Source organism: Rhinolophus sinicus, chromosome X, assembly GCF_036562045.2.
Source record: "Rhinolophus sinicus isolate RSC01 chromosome X, ASM3656204v1, whole genome shotgun sequence".
NCBI lineage: Eukaryota > Metazoa > Chordata > Mammalia > Chiroptera > Rhinolophidae > Rhinolophus > Rhinolophus sinicus.
In genome coordinates this window covers 38193794-38221704 of record NC_133768.1, presented here as the reverse complement: position 1 = coordinate 38221704, position 27911 = coordinate 38193794, and the positions used below count along the sequence as shown (strand labels likewise).

General features: G+C 41.4%; 1 protein-coding gene across 2 annotated transcripts; it reads right to left on the bottom strand.

Moving 5' to 3' along the window:
* Positions 1 to 105: 105 nt before the first annotated feature.
* CHST7 (carbohydrate sulfotransferase 7) lies at positions 106 to 27911 on the bottom strand. 2 transcript variants are annotated; one of them, XM_019717415.2, is made up of 2 exons: positions 26208 to 27910; positions 106 to 734 (listed from the first exon to the last, which is right to left on the bottom strand). In XM_019717415.2, the coding sequence occupies exon 1, from the start codon at positions 27699 to 27701 to the stop codon at positions 26241 to 26243; it is 1461 nt and encodes a 486-aa protein (XP_019572974.2). In that variant the 5' UTR covers positions 27702 to 27910; the 3' UTR covers positions 106 to 734; positions 26208 to 26240. The 2 variants fall into 2 exon arrangements, with proteins under 2 accessions (XP_019572974.2, XP_074180135.1); XM_074324034.1 differs by lacking the exon at positions 106 to 734 and adding an exon at positions 15619 to 16355 and having other exon boundaries at positions 26208 to 27911.

The following is a 27911-nucleotide window of genomic DNA, read 5'->3' as shown; positions in this document are numbered from 1 at the left end:
ATATTCCTTTCTATGTAGACTAGCTTTTCCTTGAACCATGCAATCAAACCACATCATAAAATCTGCTTCCTAGCAAAACAAAACAAAACAAAACAAAACAAATCCTGTCATTAGCATGACTCTGGAGTCATTTAATAATATAATTACAAAAATACCAGATATAACAATTTAAAAGCAAAATTTGTTTCTATTCATTAGAGTTTTTCCACCCCAGGGAGAGAAATTACTTTTTAAAAATTGGTTCAGAGGCAAGGGTGAAGTAAACTATTTGAAGAAGATGAATCAGCTTTGAAAGATTACCACTCAGACCTTTTATTGAATAATAAGTAACTTAATCAAGATACACAGGACTGCACTTGGCCCTTATTCACATTGATGTTTTGTCCAGACACCTGCTGATGGGAAATGGTACCAAATCATGTCTCTTCTTTGTTGTGAGGACACCTTGTTGAAATGGCTCCAGCAGAGGCAGGTTCAGGCTGGGAACTAAAGCTCTTCTTACTTTATTAGCATAATTATCCACATTGCACTGTCACTTCCTTAGTGGAAACTTTGTCTCAACCAATGTGTTGGTCATTATTTAGTAAGATCATGACATTCCTGCTCTGCAGAACTGCACAGCAGTTGGTACCAAATCAAGTCCTGGTCTCTGACAGTGTGATAGATTGCTTCCACAGCGCAGCTTCTCCAGTGCTGAGGCAACATGCTGAGTGCCCTGGTTCATGGTGACTGACCTGGAAGGGAAGGAACAAAGGATGTTTGAACTTCAGAACACAGAAATCCACAGACAGAAAGCCTGCTGAGCCCTGATGATGTAAGGCCTCTTAAATATGAAACCTTTAATCTTCCTTATCTAAGCTGCATTATCCAATGCTGGAAATCCATACCAAACCAGTATCTATCATTTCTGCTTTGTGAAGACAGGCCAGGAAAAAATATGATGCAAGAGTTGTTTGGTGAGAATAAAGGCAGGAAAAAGATGGGGGTACCTTTGTCAGTACCGTGTTTCCCGAAAATAAGACCTAACCGGAAACTAAGCATGATTTTTCAGGATGCTCGTAATATAAAATAAGCCCTACTGCATTTCCCCCAAAATAAGACCGGGTCTTATATTAATTTTTGCTCCAAAAGATGCATTAGGGCTTATTTTATATTACGAGCATCCTGAAAAATCATGTTACGGCTTAGTTTCCAGTTAGGTCTTATTTTTGGGGAAACATGGTATGAATGTGCTTTCTGCAGCTGCTGCTATAGGGTACCTGTCCAAGAGAATAGAACTTTCTGAGACCTGCTGGGTAGAGTAGGGGTTAGAGCTGAGATTAAAGCTGTCCCTCTAGGCACAAACCATGGAACTCTCCATCCTTCACTTGTGTACTGGTTCACATGTGCAAAATAAATCATGCCAACAATTGGCTGTTCTGTACAACTGTATATAAGCAATGAGTCCTTCCTCTGAACTTTTTTCTTCTTTCATTAAAACATATTGCTTGTGTCATAGTGTGGGAGCAGCAGAGAGTGTACTGACTCTTGGTATGTTAGTACTAGTTCTGCTACTGGTTTCTTGTGATCCTTCCTCTGATCCTGGATGTGTGCCAAATTTGACATGATTTTATTTATTTATTTATTATTTATTTATTTATTTATTTAATTTTTTTTATTGGGGAAGGGGTACAGGACTTTATTGGGGAACAGTGTGTACTTCCAGGCTTTTTTTCCAAGTCAAGTTGTTGTCCTTTCAGTCTTAGTTGTGGAGGGCGCAGCTCAGCTCCAGGTCCAGTTGCCGTTGCTAGTTGCAGGGGGCACAGCCCACCATCCCTTGTGGGAGTTGAACCAGCAACCTTGTGGTTGAGAGGATGCGCTCCAACCAACTGAGCCATCCAGGAGCTCAGCGGCAGCTCAGCTCAAGGTGCCATATTCAATCATAGTTGCAGGGGGCGCTGCCCACCATCCCTTGCAGGACTCGAGGAATTGAACTGGCAACCTTGTGGTTGAGAGCCCACTGGCCCATGTGGGAATTGAACCGGCAGCCTTCGGAGTTAGGAGCATGGAGCTCTAACCGCCTGAGCCACCGGGCCGGCCCCGACATTATTTTCTAATGTGGTGAAACAGTCCATCACCTTAATAGAACTACTGATGCAGCATTTGGAAATGAGCACTTCAACGTGATTAAAAGGTACAATAAAGATTCACATTCAGCATTAAGGAAAAGCTAATTTCATAAAGACCTTTATGAACTTTTAGAATTCTATTAGTAGAGGTTATTTACATAAAAAACAGCCACCATGTCAAATTTCAGTATAATTTAGTGTAATAAAAACCAGTTTCCAGATGGGCTAACTCTGGTTCCGGATAAGATAGAGTAAATATATTTCTCCTTATTCCTCCCACAAAGTGTAACTGAAATCCCCAAACGTGATATATAAAGCAAAATAAGAATCTGAAGGGTGGGGAGAAGAAGGTGGACTGACTAGAAATCTTGGGAAATGAGGAACAACATAGCTGTGAGTTCCCTTTGCCTCCTCTACATCCTGGAATGGGTGTTAAAGAAGCCAGCAGGCCAGAAATTCCAGTGGTCACAGATCAAAAAGCCTCAAGAAAAGCCTGTTATCTCTAGCCAAAAGGCAGGAACAGGGCCAGCGTAGAAAAACAGAAACCAAGCACCACAGAAATAATCCCCCCTCCTATCAGTAGAGGCCTAGTGGGAAGCCAGAACTTCTGGACTACCATCCCCACCTGGCAGTAACCAGGTGCCACCCCCTTCCTCCACCAGTGCAGTGTCAGTGGAGACCTGCTAAAATAGAAGATTTAAATAAAATTCAGAGAGTAATAACATATGTTCAAATGTTCAGGATACAATGAAAACATTACCTGTCAAACCAAGAACCAGGGAAATTTCAACTTGAATGAGAAAAGACAACTGACATGTCAACTGAAATGAAAGAGAGAGTGAAATTATCTGGAAAGGCTTTTAAGCCACTATCATAAAAATGCTTCAACTAGCAATTATGAACACACTTGAAAAAAATAATTTCTTGGCAAGTAAATATAAAAAAGAACCAAATGGAAATGTTAGAATTGTAAAATACAATAACCAAAATTTAAAAAGCTCACTGGACAGGCTAAATGGCAGAATAGAGATGACAGAGCAAAGAATTAGTGAATTTGAAAACAGAACTATAGAAATTACCCCATCTGAGCAACAGAGAGAAGATAGAGTAAAAAAAGATAATAAATGATCTGTTCATTTCATCCAAGTTCAGAAAAAGGGAAAACAGATTGAGGAAGAGAATTTGTTGCCAATATAACGGCTGTAAAAGAACTGCTAAGAAAGTTCTTCCAACAGAAAGGAAATGATAGAAGAAGGAAACTTGATGCATTACTAATGAAAAAAGAACAAGAGAAAGGATAAAATAGGAGTAAATTTAATAGACTATTCTCCTGAGTTTAAAAATATTTGATAGTTGAGGTAAAAATTTTTACATTGTATGACATGGTTCTCAATATATACTGTGTTTCCCCGAAAATAAGACCCAGCTAGACCCTCAGCTCTAAGAATGCATCTTTTCAAGCAAAAATTAATATAAGATCTGGTCTTATTTTAATATAATACCAGATATAATATAATATAATATAACATAACATAACATAATATAATATAATACTGGGTCTTATATTAATTTTTGCTCCAAAAGACGCATTAGAGCTGATGGTCTGGCTAGGTCTTATTTTGGGGGAAGCAAGGTAGAGAGAAAATATTGTAAGAGACTTATAAAGGGGACAAGATAAAGTAATCCAAATGGACATAAAGTTTCCACACTTCACTTGAGGTAGTAAAATGTTGAGAGCAGTAGATTGTGATTAGTTGCACATGCATAATCAAAATAAACCACTAAAATAAGCATGCAAAGTTATACATTGAAAAACACTGCATATTCAATAATGTTGTATTCAATAATAGTGTAATAACTATGTATGTAACAGGTAGGTACTAGACTAGTTCGGAGAACCACTTCATAAGTTATATAAATGTCTAATCACTATGCTGTACACCTGAAACTAATGTAAAATAATACTGAATGTCAACAGTAATTGAAAAAAACAAATCAAAATGAAATTCTAAAAAATGTTCAAGTAACCCTCAAGAAGGCACAAAAGAGAAACAGGAGCAAAAAAACAGAGGGAACAAATAGATCAAGTTTAAAAATGGCAAAAGAAATCTCTAGGCCCAGATACTTTCAATGGAGAATTCTACCAAACATTTAAAGTAGAATTAACACCAATTCTACACAGTCTCTTTCATAAAATTATGAGGATATTATTACCCTGATACCAAAATCAGACTAGGTATAAAAAAAGAAAACGACTGACCAATATCCCTCATGAACTTACTTACAAAAATCCCCAACAAAGTATAAAAAAATCAAATTCAACAATATATGAAAAGATTTAAGTAATGAGTAAGTGGGTTTATTTTAGGGTGCAAGGCTGGTTCGACATTCAATAATTAATCCATGTAATCTACCATATTAACAGGCTAAGGAAGAAAGCAACACATGATCAAATCAATTGATGCCAAACAGGAATTTAACAAAATTTAACACTCATTCATGATAAAAATTCTCAGCACACTAGGAATAGAGGAAACTGCCTTTATTTGATTTTAAAAATCTACATAAACCTACATCTTACCTCATTCATTATGGCGACAGACTGAATGCTTTCCCTCTAAGATCAGGGAGAAGACAAAGATGTCTGCCCTTAACAATTCGTATTCAATATAGTACTAGAAGTCCTGGCCAATGAAAGAACACAAGAAAAGGAAATATTGTCTGTGTGAGTTTTTGTTTCTCATTTGTTTGTCTTGTTCTTTTGTTGTTTTATAGTTTAGTGGTTACCAGAGGGTAAGGGGGGAGGGGAGTGGGAGATGAGGGTAAGGGGGATCAAATATATGGTGATGGAAAGAGATATGACTCTGGGTGGTGAACACACAATGGGATTTATAGATGATGTAATACAGAATTGTACACCTGGAATCTATGTAATTTTACTAACAATTGTCACCCCAATAAATTATAAAAAAAAGAAAAGGAAATAAAAGTCATACTGATTGGAAAGGAAGATGTAAAACTGTCCCTGTTTGCAAATGATAATGATTATATACATGGAAAATCCCATAAATCCCTCCTAGAACTAATAAGTGAAGTCAGAAAGTTTTCAGGATACAAGATCAATATTTAAAAATCAATTTTATTTACATATACTAGAAATGAACATCTTGAAACCAAATTTTAAAGCTTGTACTATTTACAGTTATTCAAAATAAATTAAATACTTAGGTATAAATCTAATAAAACAAGTAAAGGACTTGTACACTAAAAACTACAGAACACTAATAAAAGAAATCAAACAGGATGTAAATCAGTAGACATAAATATGTTTATCAATTAGAAGACTCACCATAGTATAGATGTTAATTTTCCCCAAATTGATCTATAGGTTTAACAAAATTTCTATCAAAGTCCATCAATGCCTTTTGTAGATATAGACAAGCTTATTCTAAAATTTACATGGAAAGGCAAAGAAACTAGAATAGCTAACACCTTTTTGGAAAGAATAAAGGTGGAATAATCACTCCACTCAATGGTAAGCTACATCTAAGTACATTAATCAAAACAGTGTGGTATTGGTGGAGGGACAGATGCACAGATCAAAGGAGAAGAAAAAGCCTAAAAATAGACATACATATGTGTACTGCTAACTGACTGTTGACAAAAGTGGAAAAGCAGTTCATTAGAAGAAGACCAGTCTTTTGAATAAATGGTGCTGGAGTGGTTAGACATCTGCAGGCAAAAAAATAAACCTTGACCCAAGCCTCACACTTTATACAAAAATTAACTCAAACTGAAGCATGGAATTACATATAGATAAGCTTATCCTAAAATTTATAAAGAAAGGCAAAATAAACAAATATAAAACGTTACAAGAAAACATAGGGGTAGGATGGGGTGGAATATGTGACTATAAAGATATTATAAAGCACAAAAGAGATTCTTTGTGCTGACAGAATAGTTCTGTATCTCGATTGTGATGGTGTTAACATATCTATATGTGATGAAATTACAGATCTATGTATTCAAATACACTCAAAATTAGCACATGTAAAAACTGTTGACAACTAAGGTCTGTAGATTGCACCAATGTCAATTTCCTGCTGTTGATATTGATCTATGTATAAGATGTTACCATTGAGGGAAGCTGGGTGAAGGGTAAAGGGTACACTGGAGACCTCTCTGTACTGTTTTTGCAACTTCCTGTGTGTCTATAATTATTTAAAAATAAAAAAAAATTTTCTGTCACTGTTTCTTTGTGCACTGTGTTCAGCTCTCCATTTGGGTTGTTTTAAAGACCTGGAAACAGCTTGGCAGTAACTCAGGGTGGTTTTCTGTCCATGACTAACCAAGTGCTAAATGTCTGGTATACCATGTGCCAACAAACGTTTATGGAGATACTACCAGTCTAACCTCTGGACTCATAAGCACTCTTTACATCCTTTAATTAAAAATCTTAAAAATGTTTTTAACTTACCTGGAAAGCTGCTTTTCACTCAAGTTCAATTTTTTTTAAATCAAATCACTGGCAACACAAGGTGGGAAGGGAGGAGAGACAGGAGCTCTGAAAGATCTATTACTACCTCTGTGGTATTTGAAGAGCTGTTCTGAAGTCCTGCTAATCATGCCTGGGCAGCCCGCAGTGTATAGGCGGCAACCTCACAAGGCCCTTCCTTTCTTCACACTAGAAATGGGTTCCCATCATCCTGTTTCTGTCTCTAGTTTCTGAGTGTCACTGAACCAGGATAGGGATGCTCATACACCTTCCAGTCCTGACTTACACATCCATGGAGCCTGTAGCCCCAAGTAGACTCTAAAAAACTATCAGCAAATTTCCTACCATTTTTCAATATGCTTTTTTGTTGTGTTTAAAACATAAACATGTCCATGCATTCCTAGTGTGATGTTTCCCAAAATTCCGAAGTCCCCACTGTCTTGGACATAGGATAAGAATTAAATTCACTCCAAACCCCACTCTTCTTAATACTATAGGGACCTATCCAGTTGGAGCTATGGAGTATTCAACTTTGGGTGTGTATTTAAAAACCAAACACTCAATTTATCATCCACCTACAGTGAAGAATTAAATTTTAAGCTACTAAATTTCTTGGTTAAAATTTCCACTTACCCAGAGTTGGGGGAGAATGAAAATGTTTGTTACTGCCTGAACAACCTGAAATGAGTGTAGACCCTTCTGGTCATTCCTAAGTCAAAAGTATTTAAAGACCTATTCTGTGTGATAATAGAAAACAGATAATTTAAAAACTGCCTTAGCACAACAATTTCCAGAATTAAAGAGATTTCTGTATACCAATGTTTTGTGAAGCATGTATAAAATTAAATATGTGGCATTGAAGTGTGAAGTCATTGCTTAATACTCAATTCAGAAATTTGCTTGCACTTTTAAAAAATGGATTGTTTACTTAATGATTCAAAGTCATACTCCAATGAATGGGGTGTGTTATAGCCTTTGCTACAGTTCCCCTGAGTATTTAAATGACCAGTGGGCCTTACATGCAGCTGGTTGACCTACAAATAGCTTCACTGCCATCAAAGGGAAACTTCTTTCCGGGTTAAGGAGGCTGGACTGCGATTGCATGCAGTTGACCCCGGCTGAGCCTCCAGGGCTACAGCGGAATAACTCAGGAAGACACACTCTTTGCATTTTAATCATACTTTTTCAGCTGCGATGGGGGAGGAGGAAGAATCAACTTCCTGCTGACTTTAAAGTTTGAGAACAGAAGGTTCAACCAAATGAACTTGCAGCTCTGCCTCTTTCAGTGGCCTTCCTGTCCACTTTCAAGTTGGGTGCTGAGCCCTGGGCTTCCCAACTGGATCTGAGAACTTGCACAAACACCTCGCTTCCCTCCTTGAATCGCGCTTGTAGATTTTTACCCACCCTTTTTCAAGGTTTTCTTGGTTTCACCTCCGGAAGTATGCGCCTGTTCCCGCCCACTCACTTGTGCCAGGTGCAGTGTCTTGGGTTTACCACCAAAAGTGACTTCCCAGATGCTAAAAGTTGGTGCTGGGACTTGGCACTTGGGCTGAGGGATCTGAGATTTCCGGGTATTCAGCAGGTCCTGTTATCACTGGTGAATTACTTTCCAGTCCATTGTAATAGCCTTCCTCCTGGACCCACTCCAGAACAAATGGGCTGAGGACAGCGTTAGTCTCCTTTTCAATGGCAACGTTTTCTTTCTTTCTTTTTTTTTGATAGTTAAAATGTATGTATATTTTTAATTTACTTGGTATACAGTGTTAAATTAGTTTCTGATGTAGAATGTAGTGATTCGATTTTTTTAAATGATTTTTACTAAATATATAGCTATTAATAATATACAATGTTATATTAGTTTCAGCTGTACACCATAGTTATTGAACATTTATATACCTAAAGAAGTGATCACCATGATAAGTCCAGCAACTATCTGACAACATACCACGCTATCACATTATTATTGACTATATTCCCTGTGCTGTACATTACATCCCCATGACTTATTTATTTTACACCTGGAACATTGAACCTCTTATTCTTCTTTATCTTCCCTCCTATTTAATTTTTCAATTACAGTTGACATTCAATATGATTTTATATTAATTTCAGATGTACAGCATAGTGGTTAGACATGTATATAATTTAAGAAGTGATCCCTCTGACTAGTTTAGTACCCACCTAGTATTATACACATTTATTACCATATCATTGACTACATTCCTTATGCTTCACTTTATATCCCCATGACTATTTTGTAACTACTAATCTGTACTTCTTAATCGCTTCACCTTTTTTACCCTGCTCCCCAACCCACTCCCATCTATCATCCCAACAAATCCAGTACCCATCTGACACCATAAATAGTTATTACAATATTATTGACTATATTTCTTATGCTATACCCTATATCCCCATGACTACTTTGTAACAACCAATTTGTACTTCTTAATCCCTTCCCATTTTTTCACCCATATCCCCAAGCCACCTCCCATCTGGCAACCATCAAAATTTTCTCTGTATCTATGATTTTGTTTCTGTTTTGTTTGTTAATTTTATTCTTTAGATTCCACATATAAGCAAAATCACATTGTGTCTGTCTTTCTCTGTCTGATATACTCCACTCAGCACGATACCCCCCAGGTTGATCCATGCCACTGCAGATGGCAAGAACCTCTTTCCTTCCATGGCTGAGCAACATTCCATTGTATATATGTTCCACCTCTTCTTTATCCATTCATCTTTTGATGGACACCCAGGCTGCCTCCACATCTTAGCCATTGTAAACAGTGCTGTAATGAACATATGGATGCTCACATCTCCTCGAATTAGTATTTTTGGTTTCTTTGGATAAATACCCTGAAGTGGGATTACTGGATCCTTCATTGTCTCTTCTTATAGTCTGTTTCAAGGTGTATTTTGGCTGTATAAGTGTTGCTACCCCAGCTTTTTTTCCCATTTATTTCCATTTTCATAAAATATCTTTTTCCATCTCTTTACTTTCAGTCTTTGTGGGTCTTTCCATTTGAAGTGAGTCTCTTGTAGGCAGTATATGTAGGGTTTTGTCTTCTTATCCATTCAGCCACCCTATGTCTTTTGATTGGAGCATTTAATCCATTTACATTGAAAGTAATTGTTGATACACGTAGATATGTAGCTATTTTATTATTCATAATGCTGATTTTTTTTTTCCATCTTAAAGAAGTCCCTCTAACATTCCTTGTAATACTGGTTTGGTGGTGATTGACTCCTTTAGCTTTTGTCTTATCTGGGAAGCTCTTTATCTGTCCTTTGATTCTAAATGATAGCTATGCTTGGTAGAGTATTCTTGATTGTAGGTCTTTGCTTTTCATCACTTTGAATGTTTTGTGCCAATCCTTTCTGGCCTGCAAAGTTTCTGTTGAAAAATCAGTTATTAGTCTTATGGGAGCTCCCTTGTAGGTAACTAACCGCTTTTCTCTTGCTGCTTTTAAGATTCTCTCTCTATCTTTAACCTTTGCCATTTTAATTATGATGTGCCTTGGTGTGGGCCTGTTTGGGTTCATCATGTCTGTGACCCTCTGTGCTTCCTGGGCTTGTATGTCTATTTGCTTTACCAGGTTAGGAAAGTTTTCAGTCATTATTTCTTCCAATAGGTTCTCAATCTCTTGCTTTCTCTCTTCTCCTTTTGGTACCCCTATGATGCAAATGTTGTTAAGCTTGATGTTGTCCCAGATGTCTCTTAAACTGTTCTCCTTTTTTGGACTGTTTTCTCTTTTTGCTGTTCTGATTGGGTGTTTTCTGCTACCTTGTCTTCCAAATTGCTGATTCAATCCTCTGCTTCATCAGGTCTGCTGGTGATTCCTTCTAGTGCATCTTCATTTCAGTTATTATATTTTTCACTTCTGACTGTTTCCTTTTTATAGTTCGTTTCTATGTCCTTTTTAATGCTTGCTATCTCTCTGTTGAATTTTTCACTAAGTTCCTTGAGCATCCTTATAACCATTGTTTTGAACTCTGTCTCTGGTAGTTTGCTTGCCTCCATTTTGTTTAGTTCATTTTCTGGAGTTTTCTCCTGTTCTTTCATTTGGGACATATTTCTTTGTTTCCTCATTTTGGCTGCCTCTCTGTTTCTTTTTTTTTTCTCTTCAATGTACAGTGGTACCTTGGTTTTCGAATGTCTCCGTTGACAAACATTTCCGTTTACAAATGTCGTAAATTTTATGGATCTATGGTATCATTAGATAGTAAAATTCATGCTAAATTTGCAGTTTTAGGGGTTGATTTTAAAGGTCTGGTACAGATGAATCCATTTTGTGTTACTTTCTATGGGGAAACTGTGCCTCAGTTTTCAAACGTTTCAGAACTCAAACAGGTCTTTGGAATGGATTATGTTCGAAAACCGAGGTACCACTGTATTAGGTAGGGCTGTTATGTCTCCCACTCTTGGCTGGGTGGCCTTATATAGTAGGTATCCTGTGGGGCCCAGTGACATGATCTCTCTGGTCACTTGCTCCAGATGCTCCAGGAGTGTCCCTTGTGTGTGCCCTCCTGTTATAGTTGAGCCTTGATTGCTATTGGCATGTCAGTAGGTGGGATTGACCCTTAGGCTGAGTGGCTGTGGGGTTTGGCCAAATCCACAGCTTATGGGCTGCTGTGTTGGGGTCTTACCCCACTGAGTGGGATTCATCCCAGAGGCTCTGGTTCCTGTTGCGATCACCCTTTGTATGTGCCACTTGTGGGGCTAATTGGGTGGTGTTCTGCTGTGTCCGAAGCCAACCTCAAGTATGTTAGTTTTGAGGCCTCTTGGGAGGGGCTCTGGTGCAGGCTCAGGTAACCCACTGCCTGTGACTGTTCAGGGAGTACCTTTAGGAGCTACAAAGCAATCCGTGGTTGTTTGCTGCCTGTGCTAACCCTGGAGTCACGTGGGAGAGGCCACGCTGTGAACAGAGGATGGCTGCCACCAGTACTGGCCCTGGAGTTGCTCTGCAAAAAGCCAGGACACCCCACGGCCAGCTGCCATCTACCGGCTCACTTAAGGTTCAGCCACTGATAGAGCCTCGTATGATATGCAAGTTGGGTGAGGCAGAGTCTCAGGGAGTCATTAGAATGGAAAGAGCTGTGGTCACCATGTTAATGTAAATCCTGGTTTCGTGTCAGTACTGACCCTAGATCTATTCACCAAAAGTCTCAGAGCACACTGAGGCCAGTTGCTGCCTGCCGGGGGCCTGCCAGACTCTGTTAGTTTTCCAAGAGTGCCATGTGGGCAGGACTGGCTGCTCATGGAGAAAGTGCCTGTGGTGTTGGGGGAGTTGGGTGGGGCGGGGTCCCAGTGAGTTAGCAGGGCAGAGCTGTGGAGCTCACCAGGCCAATCAGATTCAGATTTGGCTATGGTGGAGGCAGGCTCAACACAGGAAAGATGGTGCCTGCCTGCAGGCTGCACAGGAGTAGGATCTCACACAGGGAAAATGTTGACTGTCCTCCAGTCCTCCCCCAAAGCCACATACCTCAGTCTGCACCCCCGTTTGTCTCTGAGGGCCCCTGAGTCACCATGCCTCTGTTAGAGCCCAAGGTGAGTGCCTGCAAGAGAGTGAGTCTGTGTGTGGGTGGTTTAAGAGGATGTCTGGGTTTCCTGCAGCCTTCCATCATCCTGGATGGTCAGAATCCCCACTGTTTTTCATAGCCAGATGTTGTTGGGGCTCCTCCTCCTGGCACCAGTGCTCCAAGCTGGGGAGCCTGCTGTGGGAGGCTGGGGCCCTTCGCTCCTCTGGGGGGAACCTCCATGGTCAAGATATCCCTCTTGATTCTCAGCGCCACACAGAGGTTTGGGGCCCGTTCCATGAGTCTGTCCCTCCTACCAGTCTCGACGTGATTTCTTTATATTTTTAGTCATAGGACTTCCATTCAGCTAGACTTCAGGTGGTTCTCCAGGTTGATTGTTCTATAATTTAGTTGTAATTTTAATGTGTTCATGAAAGGTCACAGGCACAGTGTTTAGCTACTCTGCCATCTTGGAACTGTCGGCAACATTTTCTTATAGGGTCTTCTGCCAGCATCCAACCCTGGAACCACCCTCTGTGGATGTTGCCATCTAAGCTTATCTGTTAACCTGGGTTAAGCTTTCTTAACCTTTTTGTTTTGACCTCCAATCATCAGTGAAACGCAGTGCCAAGGAAAACAGAAATGGCTGACAATGTTTACAAGAATACAGCCATTTAGTTATTGATTTTTTTCTTTAAAAAAAGGGGGAGCTTCTTAAGGATAATGTTAAAATAATACTTGAAATACCAGAAATATAAAAAACGCAAGAAAACATTCCTTCACTGTGACTGTAAGGCAAAATGTAATAGGAAACATTTAGTTTGCTAATCTAACTGCACCACCCCCGTAGCCTGGAAATGTATTTTAAACATCATAAATCATTTTCGTACTTTCAATCTGAAAAATTAAGTGGAAATAGCAGGGGTTGTCAGGATACTTGCAATAGTCAATAATATAATAGTTTTAGTTGTATTTAATACTTGAAACAACTCTTGCTTCAGGGAAAAACAGGGATTGAGTGCACACACACACACACACACACACACACACACACACACCCCTCCTGTCTGGGGAGTGCAGGGAGTGATTAGGGGAGAAGTCACATGCCTAGACCGGGGCAGCCATGCAGAGAGCTGAGACGCCCCTCTACCCTACACCCTGCCCACAACGGGAGGAAAAGACCTACTTTTCTGTTCCAGAATTCAGAGTAAAATCTCAATCCATGCAAGTCATTAGTTAAGCCCCAGAGTCAGCTAGTGCAAAATTTAAATGGCCATTGTATTTCCCCAAAACAATAAAATAATAATGTTTCCAATTTTATCATACCCAGCCCCAACTGAAAATTTCCCAAGTTTTTGAGCTCACTTGAGAACAAAATGAATGCATTCCAAACCAGTATTAATAAAACTTGGAAACAGCTGAGTTCGCCTACTTGACTTTTGTTTTTTCCTTTCATTGAACTGTTCTGAGACATAATTTTAATTGGCATACATAATTGCTTTTGTAAGTAAGGTCATTCCCAAGTCAAATAAAGGAACTGAGTCAGTACTTTGTAATATATATTTGACCACCCACCTGCAGATGTTTGTCATCTACCAAGTGGGAATGGCAGGAGTTAGTAGGGACATGGGGCTGGGAAGTGACCAAAGCTTGCACCTGCCACTCAGGCAGCCCTTTGACCTCCAGTGGGGCTATCAGCCAATGGAGTGACTGAGATGGGGTGGGGGGCACAAGGGCTGCCCTCATCAGCTTTAGGATTCACAGGTTAGGATGACTGGTCAGTGTACAGTCTGTGTGTTAGCCATAGTCTAGCCTGTCACTTCAGGTAGCTCTCCCTGCAGAGCGAGGTGCTGTGTCTGTTCTGCCCTTTTCTAGCCCTGTAAACAGGCTGGTGGGGATCAAATGACCCATGGCTGAGAGTAGTTTTATGTTGGCACAGGACTATGGGGCATGTAAACCAGTCCTTCCCTGGGTCCTGTTGGGTTGCCAGAGATTGCCATACTTAGGAGCAGGATATGGATTTTTCCTGAGGTCAAAACTCTTTCTCTTCCCCTTTGACTGTTGAGGAATAAAAATAGAATTAATGTAAAAGGCATTCAATCATGCTAAGAGTTTTGTTGTTATTTGGGTGTGTATGTTTAATTTCAGCCAACCATCTGGTTTTTTTTGTTTTGTTTTTTTTTTGGAAAATAGTTCCCTTTGCGATTCCTAGCTTGGAGTAGGGGGGGTTGGGGGGATAGTACACAGAAAGGGAACAACATGTAATTTTTTGTTGTTTACAGAACCTGAAAAATGTGTTGTTTCCCTTTATTACATCCCTGTTGGTGACATCCTTTATTAGAGCAAGAGACAGCATCTGCTTTTATTGCTTCTAAAAATCTGTCCATTTAACATATGCCAGCTCTAGGCTGTTTCAAAGGAAGTCCTATTTTTAAAACATTATCTTGATCTTAGTATTTTTGGCTTACTGTTCCCATACCCTCGCCGAAGCAGTAATGCATCCTTTTTGGTAAAGTCTGGTCTCAGTCATGGGGAAAGTGTCTTTGAAGCTCTCAGACATTTTCCCCTAATGTTCACCTTATCTGCATGTATGTGAGGACTGCTTCAGTTAGCCTCCCAGTTCATGCTGGGGGCTGCTCATAACTCTTCAGTTCATCATCTTTACAAAAGAACTCGCAGACTTGCACCCCTGCCTATTTCCCATACCTTACAAATGTCTCTGTAATATTCCGACTTTCAGTTAGGCTGTTTTCTCTGCTTCCAGTCTGCTGGTTACCATGCCCAAACAATCCTAATCACACAATAGTAATTTCTCCAAACCATCCCGCCTAGGCATTTGGATTTCAGGTCAGATTTGAGGCTTCTTGATGCCAGGGCCTAGAGATTGCCCAGGGCCCTCACAATTCTCCTTTTAACACTCCTGCCTGACGGTAATGCTTAACAGAAAGAGCTTCCATTTCATGAGTAAAAACATGTCGACCTCAGTGGCTATTTTTAGCATGTGACTCTTCAGGGGAGGAGATTCTGCTCATTCCAAACATCGCCAACATTGAAGTCAAACATGGTGGTCGTGGTTGTTGTCGTCTTTTACAGCCTCTTAATCCCTAATTTAAAAATGTCCACTATCAGCTGATGCTCCAATTTCTTCTCAGTATCTAGCATGACAGTCTTTAATGTGAACAAGGCCAGTTGCAGAAGTGTCAGACACGGATGCTGGCTTGGTGCCTGTGGACTGAGGGGGACAGAGAGCAAGACTGGAGGCCCCCATTCTCACAAAGACATCACTGAGCTCTGCAACTTTTCTCTTATTGAAACTGCTTCCTCTTCCGCTCCCAAACAGTTCACTTCCCTGTGTTATTGAATTTGGGCCAGCACTGTTTCTTAGTCCCTACTGTTCTTCTATACTGCACCTAAGCAGAAATGCTTCTTTCAATAGAGCAAGTTCCTTGGGTTCCACCAGAAAGCAAGAGGATTAGGAGCCAGGAGTCCGCACACAGAGAGAAAGGTTCATTTATTAGTCACCTTGTTTGACTGGAGCATCAGACACAAAAAACCAAGGCCAGTTTAGCATTTTTAGTTTCATTCTTTTCCGTGCTGCTCATGCTGAGAGCAGTCTGGGAAAAGGCGTACTGAGGAATTTTAAGCCAGCTGCTTATAAATGTTGTTTTAAAAGCATCATTCCCAACTATTTCTATTACATTTGTATTAATAGGAAGAAAATCTCTGGCCAGACTAAAAAACCTCTCTGAAAACCTTCTGAATCCTGCCTCTACAACTGCAGATGGGTACTTCTGCCCTCCCCCAGACTACAAAGAGGGCTCTCATGAGCACAGACAAAATGTATGAAGAGTGAAACCTTATTTTAAATCAGCATATTCCCCAGTGGTAGTGTCCTGAAATAGTTGAAGTTCGAGTCAATGGTACAAGCCACTGTAATAGTACCAGAAGGCCATCTTAACAAGAAGCTTGCTAAAACCTGACATCATGTGTCAGTATCGTTTTAAAAACAAATGATCATTTTTATTTCAAAATGTATCCAGTCCTTCAAATGAATCACAGAAGTGACACTTTACGAATACATGTGGACTGCAGAAGGGCTAAGAAGTTGATGTCATCTTGGCATCCCAGTTCCCACAACCTGAGATACGAGGCCATCATGCAATGTCTGATGAACTGTAGGGGCAGAGAGAGCCAGGACTCTGGAAAAGAGGATTTTCCACCCATCAGACTACCTAAGATGAAAAAAATAGATGAAATCCAGGTTGTTGAAAGTCTAGGAAACAGACACTCCAAGAAACAGCTGATGGGAGTGAAAGTTAGTGTAACTTTAAAGAACTTTATTTCTCAAAATGTACAAAGCATATACCCTTTGCTACATAAGATCACCCTGGTTATATCTCAATTTTTAAAATTTTAGGAAATTAAAAAGATTTAATTACAAAAAGGCTACATATTTCTGTTTGAATTTGCACAAAGCATTTCTAGACATATGTCATAAGAAATGTAGTGGTTGCTTGTAGGAAGTGATACTGGTAGGCATTTTATATTTTCCTATACTTTTGAAATTTTTTTTTACCACATGCTTATATTATTTCTAAAAAAAATTTTGAAAACACTAGTTTCAAAATAAACAGCACCTGATTTTAATCCTCTGGCTGTGTTGTCCTTGACAATTACTCAACCTCTCTGAGCTTTTTTCACCATCCATAAAATGTTGATAATATCTACCTCATAAAGCTAAGATAGGGACTAACTCAAATAAAAGGCAAGTAACGCAGTGCACAAAACAGGAACCCAATAAATGTCACCGCCCCTTAAGCACCAAGAAGCCTTGGAAATCCTCTTAATTCAACCACTTCTTCTTATTAATAAGAAAACTAAAGCCAAAAGGCTTATAGACTTGCCCAAGGTCAATCAAGTAGTAACCAGGAGAGCCAGGCCCTTATGCCTGACTTCCTGTGCCCTAATATAAAAACTGATTTCATATGAACCAAGGAATAACTCTATTACTACCTCATAGCCACACCTCCCTATGCAGGACCAGCCTCCTCCTGACCCGCTCAGCAGACTTAATAAATCTCGATTTTTCCTAAATACCAAATCCACCATCAACTGAAGGGGTCCTATCTGGGAAGGCAACCCCAAGAGGGAGCTCCAAGAATGTCTTGATCAAAGGCAGCACTAACCTCACACGGCAGCAATAAGGATTTGGATGTGGATGTGTTTTTAACAATTGTTTGCACCTTACTGCAGCCCTGCCACTCAGGTATCTGTGTGTGTACACACACACACACACACACACACACTTTCCTAATTTCTAGCCCTCTGCACCCACATAGATGTACAATTGGGAATTTAATCAAATTTTATTGAATGAGAAATTCTATGTATGAACAATGTTTAACGAATGCCCGTTCTTTAGAGTCTGTGTTTAAACAACAGGTTCTCCTTTCAGTGATATTTATACATAAGCCATTTGGGACATAGTATCCTAACTAAAATGGAATGACTTTCAAAATGCTTTGTGAGGGATTTGGTGGTGGCTAGTCATTCATTTTTCTTTCTTTTATTTTAAGTTTATTGGGGTGACAATTGTTAGTAAAATTACATAGATTTCAGGTGTACAATTCTGTATTGCATCATCTATAAATCCCATTGTGTGTTCACCACCCAGAGTCAGTTCTCCTTCCATCACCATATATTTGATCCCCCTTACCCTCATCTCCCACCCCCACCCCCTTACCCTCTGGTAACCACTAAACTATTGTCTGTGTCTATGAGTTTTTGTTTCTCATTTGTTTGTCTTGTTCTTTTGTTGTTTTTGGTTTATATACCACATATCAGTGAAATCATATGGTTCTCTGCTTTTTATGCCTGACTTATTTCGCTTAGCATTATACTCTCAAGATCCATCCATGTTGTCACAAATGTTCCTATATCATCTTTTCTTACTGCCAAATAGTATTCCATTGTGTATATATACTGCAACTTCTTTATCCATTCATCTATCGAAGGGCATTTTGGTTGTTTCCATGTCTTGGCCACCGTAAACAAAGCTGCAATGAACATTGGAGCACACGTGTCTTTATGTATAAATGTTTTCAGAATTTTGGGGTAGATACCCAGGAGAGGGATTGCTGGGTCATTTGGTAACTCTATTCGTAATTTTTTGAGGAACCTCCATACTGCCTTCCATAATGGCTGCACCAGTTTGCATTCCCACCAACAGTGTATGAAGGTTCCTTTTTCTCCACAGCCTCTCCAACACTTGTTACTATGTGTCTTGTTGATGATAGCCATTCTGACTGGGGTGAGGTGATATCTCATTGTGATTTTTATTTGTATTTCTCTGATGATTAGTGATGTTGAGCATTTTTCATATGTCTATTTGCCATTTGTATGTCCTCTTTGGAGAAATGTCTCTTCAGGTCCTCTGCCCATTTTCAATTGGGTTGTTTGTTTTTTTGTTGTTGAGTTGCATGAGTTCCTTGTATATTTTGGATATTAGCCCCTTATCGGAGGCACTGTTTGCAAAAATCTTCTCCCATTCAGTTGGTTGCCTCTTTATTTTGTCAATGGTTTCTTTTGCTGTGCAGAAGCTTTTAAGTTTCATATAGTCCCATTCGTTTATTTTAGCTTTTACTTCCATTGCCTTTGGAGTCAAATTCATAAAATGCTCTTTGAACCCAAGGTCCATAAGTTTAGTACCTATGTTTTCTTCTATGCAGTTTATTGTGTCAGGTCTTATGCTTAAGTCTTTGATCCATTTTGAATTAATTTTGGTACATGGTGACAGATAGCAGTCCAGTTTCATTCTTTTGCACGTGGCTATCCAATTCTCCCAGCACCATTTATTGAAGAGGCTGTCTTTCCTCCATTGTATGTTTTTGCTTCTTTGTCAAAATTATCTGTCCATATTTATGTGGTTTTATTTCTGGGTTCTCAATTCTATTCCATTGGTCTATGTGTCTGTTTTCTGCCAATACCATGCTGTTTTGATTATTGTAGCCCTGTAGTACAAGCTAAAGTCAGGGAGTGTGATACCTCCAGTATTGTTCTTTTTTCTTAAGATTGCTTTGGCTATTCGGGGTCTTTTGTGGTTCCAAACAAATCTGATGATTTTTGTTTATTTCTTGTAAAAATGCCATTGGGATTTTGATGGGGATTGCATTAAATCTGTATATTGCTTTGGGTAATATGGCCATTTTAACTATGTTGATTCTTCCAATCCATGAGCACGGAATGTCTTTCCATTTCTTTGTGTCTTCTTCAATTTCTTTCAAAAATGTCTTATAGTTTTCAGCATATAGGTCTTTCACATCCTTGGTTAAGTTTATTCCTAGGTATTTTATTCTGTTTGCTGCAATTGCAAAAGGAATTTTTTTTTTTTTGTATTTCTTTTTCTGAGATTTCATTGTTAGTATATAAGAATGCAATGGACTTTTGTGTATTGATTTTGTAGCTGGCAACTTTACTGTATTTGTTTACTATTTCTATTAGCTTTTTGGTGGAGTCTTTAGGGTTTTCTATATATAGCATCATGTCATCTGCAAAAAGTGATAATTTAACTTCTTTATTCCCAACTTGAATGCCTTTTATTCCTTTCTCTTGCCTGATTGTGCTGCTAGAACTTCCAAAACTATGTTGAAAAGCAGAGGTGATAGGGGACAGCCCTGTCGTGTTCCTGAACGTAGAGTTAAGGGCTTCAGTTTTTAACCATTAATTATGAGATTAGCTGAGGGTTTGTCATATATGGCCTTTATTATGTTAAGGTATTTTCCTTCTATACCTATTTTATTAAGTGTTTTAATCGTAAATGGATGTTGTATCTTTCAAATGCTTTTTCTGCATCAATTGATATAATCATATGATTTTTGTCCTCTATTTTGTTTATGTGATGTATCACATTGATGGATTTGCAGATGTTGAACCATCCTTGTGCCTTTGGGATGAACCCCACTTGGTCGTGATGAATAATCTTTTTAATGCATTGTTATATTCGATTTGCTAGAATTTTGTTTAGGATTTTTGCATCTGTATTCATCAGAGATATTGGTCTGTAGTTTTCTTTTTTTGTGCTGTCCTTACCAGGTTTTGGTATCAGGGTAATATTGGCCTCATAAAATGAGTTAGGGAGTACTGTCTCTTCTTCAATTTTTTGGAAGAGTTTGAGCAGGATTGGTATTAGATCCTCTTTGAAGTTTTGGTAGAATTCACTAGTGAAGCCATCTGGTCCCGGACTTTTGCTTTTGGGAAGGTTTTGGATGAATGATTCAATTTCGTTACTGGTGAACGGTCTGTTTAGATTTTCCAGTTCTTCATGGTTCAGCCTAGGAAGGCTATATGTTTATAAGAACTTGTCCATTTCTTCTAGGTTATCGAATTTGGTGGCATATAGTCCTTCATAGTATTTTTGGATGATCCTTTGTATTTCTGTGGCGTCTGTGATAATTTCCCGTTTCATTTCTGACTTTGCTAATTAGTGTCTTCTCTTTTTTTATTTTAGTGAGTCTAGCCAAGGGTTTGTCCATTTTGTTAATCTTTTCAAAGAACCAGCTCTTTGTCACATTAATTTTTGTATTGTCTTTTTGTTCTCTATTTCATTTAGTTCTGCTCTGATTTTTGTTATTTCCTTTATTCTGCTGACCTTGGGTTTCATTTGTTCTTCTTTTTCTAGGTCTTTAAGGTGTAACATGAGGTTATTTATTTGGGAGTTTTCTTGTTTCTTGAGATAGGCCTGTAATGAGATAAATTTCCCTCTTAAAACTGCTTTTGCTGCATCCCAAAAATCTTGGTTGGATGTATTTTCATTGTCATTTGTTTCTATGTATCTTTTGATCTCTCCTCTAATTTCTTCTTTGATAGGGTCATTCTTTAAAAGCATGTTGTTTAATTTCCATGTATTTTTGTTTTTTCCTGCTTTCTTTTTTCAGTTTGTATCCAATTTCAAAGTCTTGTGATCAGAGAATATGCTTGGCATGATTTCAATCTTCTTAAATTTGCTGAGACTCATTTTATGTCCCCATATATGGTCTATCCTTGAGAACGTTCCATGTGCACTAGAAAAAAATGTATAGTCTGATGTTTTAGGATGAAGTGCTCTATATATGTCAATTATGTCCATTTCATCTAATGTGTCATTCAGGGCTGCTATTTCATTATTTATTTTCTGTTTGGATGATCTATCCATAGCTGTCAATGATGTATTTAAGTCCGCTAGTATAATTGTGTTTTGGTCAATTTCTCCATTTAGTTCTGTTAGTAGTTGCTTGGTGTATTTCGGTGCTACCTGATTGGGGGCATAAATATTGATGACTGTTATGTCTTCTTGTTGTACAGCCCCCTTTACCATTATGAAATGTCCATCTTTGTTTCTTATTACCGTTTTCATCTTGAAGTCTGTTTCATCTGATATCAGTATCACTACATCTGATTTTCTCTGGATACCATTTGCTTGGAGTGTCAATTTCCACCCTTTCATTTTGAGTCTATGCTTGTCCTTGTAGCTGAGATGTGTCTTTTGGAGACAGCATGTGGTTGGGTTTAGTTTTTTGATCCAATCTGCTACTCTGTGCTTTTTTATTGGTGAGTTCAGTCCATTTACATTTAGGGTGATTATTGATATGTGAGGATTTCCTGTCATTCTATGTTTAGTTTTCTGGTAAGACTGTGTCTCCATTGTTTCTTTGCCTTTTTGTTGTTGTCTATTATTTCTGAGTGGTGGTATTCTATGATGTTTCCCTCTGTTTCTTCTTTTATTAAAGTACATATTTCAGTTCTGGATTTTTTTTTGAGTGGTTACCCTTAAGTTTATGGAAAAGAAAGTTTGATATTTAGAGTATTCCATTTTCTTCAGCACGCTTACTTTCTCCATTCCCATATTCTGGTTCAGGCCTTTACCCTCCCCCTTTTTCTGTTTTGCTTTATGTTTCGAATAGCTTCCTTTAGTATTTCTTGTAGTGTAGGTTGTGTATTAGAAAATCCCCTCAGCTTCTGTATGTCTGGAAAAGTTTTTATTCCTCCTTCATATCTAAAGGATATCTTTGCTGGATATATTATTCTTGGCTCATAATTTCTCTCTTTCAATAGTTTGAATATTTGGTTCCTCTCCCTCCTGGCTTGTAGAGTTTCTGCTGAAAAATCTGATGATAATCTAATGGGCTTTCCTTTGTAGGTTACCGTCTTCTTTTCCCTGGCTGCCTTGAGGATTCTTTCTTTGTCGTTGATTTTAGACAGCTTCAATACAATGTGCCTTGGAGAAGGCCTGTTGGGATTGAGGTAATTAGGTGTTCTATTTGCTTCTTGGATTCGAGGATCCAGTTCTGTCCACAAGTTTGGGAAGTTCTCATCAACAATTTGTTTGAATATATTCTCTGTTCCCTTCTCTCTTTCTTCTGCTTCTGGTATGCCCATTATTCTGATATTGCTCTTTCTGATGGAGTCAGTCATTTCTTTTTCTGTTTGAATGATTTCCTTGGAAAGAAAGCTTTCTGACTGTTGGGGCTTAGGTTGTAGTACACTTAACTTCTTTCCTAATTATATTTAAATGGTCCATCTATCTTGTCAGGAACAAAGGCCAAGATGTCTTAAATGCCTACAGGAATGAAATCATGGGTCCTACCAAGGGCAGAGGTCAAAGGGAGAAATGCTGAAAAGACAGGACAGCATATCAGTCTGTTCGGAACAGTAGTGGACAGTGTACAATGATGGATTATTAGATAAGGAGTATAGACAACAAAGCCTTTGAAGGAAAGTGAGAGGGTGATAAATGGAGCCATGAGTAATTTAAGACGTTTACCCCTTTCCATATTAATACCATATATCTGCTTGGAATTTCAGAGTTCCAAGTTCATTCACATAAATTATTGTGGCAGCCAGTTCAGTGCTCATTAACAGCCATTTAGTCCCCATCTTGTTCCAGTGGCAATGGCTCAACTCAGGGGATGAATCACGACTGGTCCAAATCAGTGGTCCTCAACTTTGGCTGTACAGTACAGTCACCTGGAGAGCTTTTAAAATGTCTCAACGCCTGTACCCCACCCAGGACCAATTACATCACAATGTCTGGGGGTGGAACTCAGGTATTGACATTAAAAACAAAAGCTCCTCAGGTAGATGTAATGTGTTCTAAGCCAATCATGACGATCCCAGTCCCTTTCACTAATTTTTGGGCTAGGGTAGGCCGTGCGACCCAGTCAGTTCTAGTCAGTGAGATACCAAAGGAAGTTGGCAGTGGGTAGGGAGTTCTGGGACAGGTTTTATAACCAGGTTGAAGGAAACAGAGACACATAAGGGAAAATTCCTCCACCCCTTACTTGCTAACCAGATTCCTTTGTTTCTGCATTTTAACAACCCTGAGTAGTTGTGTGAGGAAGTGATGCCTGTGGCTGAGGCTATCATCTTGTGAAAGTGGGAAGATAAGCTGGTGAATGAACTCCAAGAAAATGTAAAAGATGGAAAGGGCCTGGGCGTTGGTGACTTGGTTCAGGATGCTGAGGTTCCTACCCAGCCCTTAAAATGTATACTGACTCCCTCCCTGTCAAATCCTGGTTGTCTGGTATGAATCATCCAGAAGTTACTCACGTCAATTCGCATGTAGCCCCTCTTCACTGCTGAGCTGAGGGTGTGCTCAGATGCCCTGGGCGAAGGACAGCCACGGGGAGGATGGCTGGAAGTTCACTGGCTTTCTTGTATAGGTGCTGTTGGCATCTCAGCAATATTTTATTGATTTGTTCAGTGGTTGGAACATATTAGTAATAAATTTTAGTCTGTTTCCTACCCCAGACTAGCCTATAAGCCCGCTGGGTGCCAAAGGTGCTGCCAGGGGACACTAAGGAGGGCCAGGTAAGGGTGTGTCACAATGGAGAGATTTTGAGCACTGGGGTCGAACACCAATGCTGCTCTACCCTCACCAGCTGAGATGTGACTTCAGGCAAATTATTTGACTTCTCTGAGTCTTGCATTCCTCATCTGTAAAATTGATAATATATCAAAATAATGATGTATATACAATGTCTAACTCAATGCATGGCACATCAGGATCCCTTCCCTTCCCTAGAGTGTGACAGACTTTTAGAAACTCATCAGTAGGTCAATAATGTTATTTTTCCAGGAACAAGGAATGCAAGCACTTTAGTAAATCTACTGGCTGGTGGTGGTGACATGGTAAGTGTCCAATAATTCCAGCAAAAATGTGGGAGGAAGGGCTTAGTCACCAAAGTATGGAAGAGCCTAAAGCTGGCTCCCAGATGTCCCTGCAGCCATGCAGAGGAAACCCCGTTGGCCTTCCAAATACCAGCACCAGGGTCTTCCCCTGTAGTCATCCTCACAGATTCTAACTTCCTAGAGGACAAAGACTTGTCCTCTAACCCGCCTCCCTATTCTCTTTCTTACCTCATCCCAGTCAGCACTCAATAAATGTTAGTAAAAATAGGGAAAAAACTAAAGTCTCTGGGAGATTGTCAGTTCTTAAATCCATAAAATGCTGCAGCATTTGCCCTGGAGAGGCAGTCCCTCTGGCCTGAAGGAGAGTTAGGGACCATTATGATACCTATATTTGTAAATACAGGATTAACAGATGAAAGGATGTTTTTGTTGAGATGTGACAAGTCACCCTGTGCCTTACCTTCCTTTACTATGGAAATCAGGAAGGAACACAGACTTCCTAAGCAGTTACAGAAACTGACCAAGAAAACCACTTAATCACTGGGAGAAAAAAATCAGCCAGCTTCCGCAATCTCTCTGAAACCCTGGCTCTATTAACAACAGAATCCATCTTCATTAACATCTTCAACTTTGCCCTCAGAGCTTCATCCCCGGGGAATAGTGAATTACACTATAAAATAATGAATGGAAACTTAAGTAATTTCCACCCGCCTGGCACTGCTTTTCCTCCTCCTCTGGACTGCACATTGCAGAAAGCTGCACCCTTCCAACTCACACACAATTTGGGGAAACACATCCCCAGGCTGCTAACTAGACTCCTAAGGTCAGCATTATGCAAAACAAACTCTTCCCTCAGCCGAACGTGCAGGCCATACACTGATGCAGACACTGAACACATTTTGAGATCATTTAAGCCCATATCTCAGGATATATGCTTTACAGAGAAAGAAGAACAACAACAAAAATGGGGGACATTTTTTTGTAAAAAAATGTCTTTTTACAAAATTTCTGCAGTCTCAGCCAAAAGCTCCTACTGCCAATCTAAGATTCCATCTCTCAAATGGATGGGGTGAAGTGGGGAAAGCCCAGCTCTGAGATCTGGTCGGCAGTAGAGGAAGCTGACCAGGCAGCTTTTGGGATCTGATGTAAACGGGATATGGTCAAATATCCTGCAAACGGGGGGAGGCGCCACATGAGCCAGGGGAAAAGCTAAGTCCATTCTACACTACTGCACCAGAGTCGGAGACACACACATGTGCAAAACCTTTTGTAAGAGAGGCCTGCCTATGCTTGTATGCTTGGGAACTCAGAAGGAAAGCCCTGGAGTCTGTCCATCAGAGAGACAGGGGCAGAGAAGAAATATAAAAAAGATTAGGGGGAGGTAGGATAAGAGTCAATAATTTTCCACCAATCTCTGCTTTTGACTTTCTCTGTGCCTGCAAACATTGGTGCAAAAAGTTTGCCCATAGGACAGACTGGCGTCAAGATAAAGTCATAATCAACCTCAAATGATCTCCGAAATTCTATGCTTTTGATGTCAATTCCCACTCTCAAGTTCCATTAAGACTTTCAAACCTTCTCTACTCTCCGCAGACCTCTTATACGCTTCTTCCCTCTCCCGCTTCCCCAATTCTCAACAGAGGGATGACCTTACCTCCTACTTCACAGAGAGGACTGGAAGTGGGGAGACCCGGGTTTTGCCTCAGGCATATTTAACCTCTCTCATCTCAGCCCTGAGGAGGCAGGTGACTAAGCTGGAGATCTCAGTGACTCTCCCAAATTCTACCAGCAGCGCTTTCCCACCGCTTGGATCTATTCTGACAGGGTGAGATTTGGGACAGCATCACCCCCTCCCCATGCAGGCTGGTCCAAGCTCCCCAAGACCCTTTTCTGCCCCATCCCGCCCAGGGAGAGCTTACCCGGATCCGCCCCCCGGGAAGCGGGTGTGGGGTCTACGTGGCGCTGTCGTTCTCCATGTCCAGCAGCGTCTCCTTGTCCACCGGCTCGGCGTCACCCTCCTCTCCGCTGCGAGGGTAGGCCAACAAACGCATGGCCGGAGCACAGGCGGCCTCCACCTGGCGCACCTGCTCTCGGCTCAGGCGCTCACGCCAGGCGTGCACAGCCTCTCGGGCATCGCGCGCGGACAGGTGGAAGGGCCGGTCCGCGCCATACGCCGCGCCTCGCGTCATGTTCAGCGCGAAGGTGTCGAGGGCGGCCACTGCTCGCAGTCCAGCGAAGCGCAGCAGGCGGCGCAGCTGGGCGCGCGGCTGCCGCACCAGGTCCTCGTAGCGCAGCCTCAGGTAGCGGCGCCGTAGCCAGGTGGGAGCCCCGCGCGCGAAGAGCAGGTCGCGCAGCCAGGCTTCGCAGATCACCTCGAGCGCGCCGGTCAGGAAGAAGTCTGTGCGTGGTACACCCGGCAGCGCGCGGGACGGGCCGCCAGGGCGAGCGCCCACGCCGTGCGCCAGCAACACGCGGTGGAAGCGGTCGCCCCTCTGGCGGGTGCGCAGCACTTGGATGCTCTCGCGCAGCAGCCCCTGCCTGGACTTCAGGCGAGAGTTGTGCACTGCTCGTGGGTCGCGGAAAAGCTGCACCACCTTCAGGTTGAGGCCGGGGTCACGCAGCAGGGGCACCAGCACACCCAGATCGAGGAGGCGCACGTCCTTGATGACCACCACCGGGTACTTGCGGCACTCGGCCTCCAGGGCGCGCAGAGCCACCGGTGGGCAGCTGCGCTCGCAGGCGGCGTCCTCGACGAGGCCGACCTCGGCTCGGGTACTGGCCGCTCCGGGGCACAGGGGCGGCGAGCAGATGACCTTGTTGGTTCGCCAGCGAAAGAGGGTAGCCGTGGTGAGATTGGCCGTGCCCGGGGCGCGCGCAGCTGGGTCCCCCGGCGGCGCATAGAGCTGCAACACCGAGAAGTCACAGCGGAAAAGTGAGCGCAGCATGTCGCGCAGCGCGCCCTGTAGGCTTTCGGCGTCTCCCGGATACAGAGCCTGCCAGAGATGCCACATGGGCTCGTACAAGTAGAAAACGTCTGGGTGCTGATTAAAAAGCTCGCCCAGGAACGATGAGCCGGTGCGCCAGGTGGCATGCACGTAGATGTGCTGCTTCTCACCAGACACCGACTCCCTGACGGCGCTGCTGAGGTTGCCCGGTGCCCAGGAGGACTGGCCCGCACCCTCGTCGGCGGCGGACCGCGCCTCTGCCCCCTGCTCACGCTCTCCCGCCGCCGCCGCCTCCAGGCTCCACACTCCCAGGCTGCGCTGTAGGCCTGGGCAGTGCCCGGCTGCCTTGTCCGCGTCACGACCGCCGTCCAGTACCGAGGGGACGAGCAGCAGCATCAGTGTGTACAGCACCAACAGCAGTGCAAACTTGCAGTACTCTCGGCGCCGCCGCCGCCGGCCCTTCATCATTCACCGCCCCCCTCCCAGAGCGGGTGGGGCACTTGTCCTCTCCCCTTCCTCAGAAATCCCGTCCTGAGTTCGCTTCTTCGGTTTCTTTGGGCCACTCTGCGCTGGTCGGAGTGGAGCCAAAAGGGCTGTGCATCCACAAGGGGAAACTGGGAGGCGGTGGTGCTAGTGGAGGCGTCCCTGCAGTCTCTAAGCTCAGCTGCTGGAGAGTCC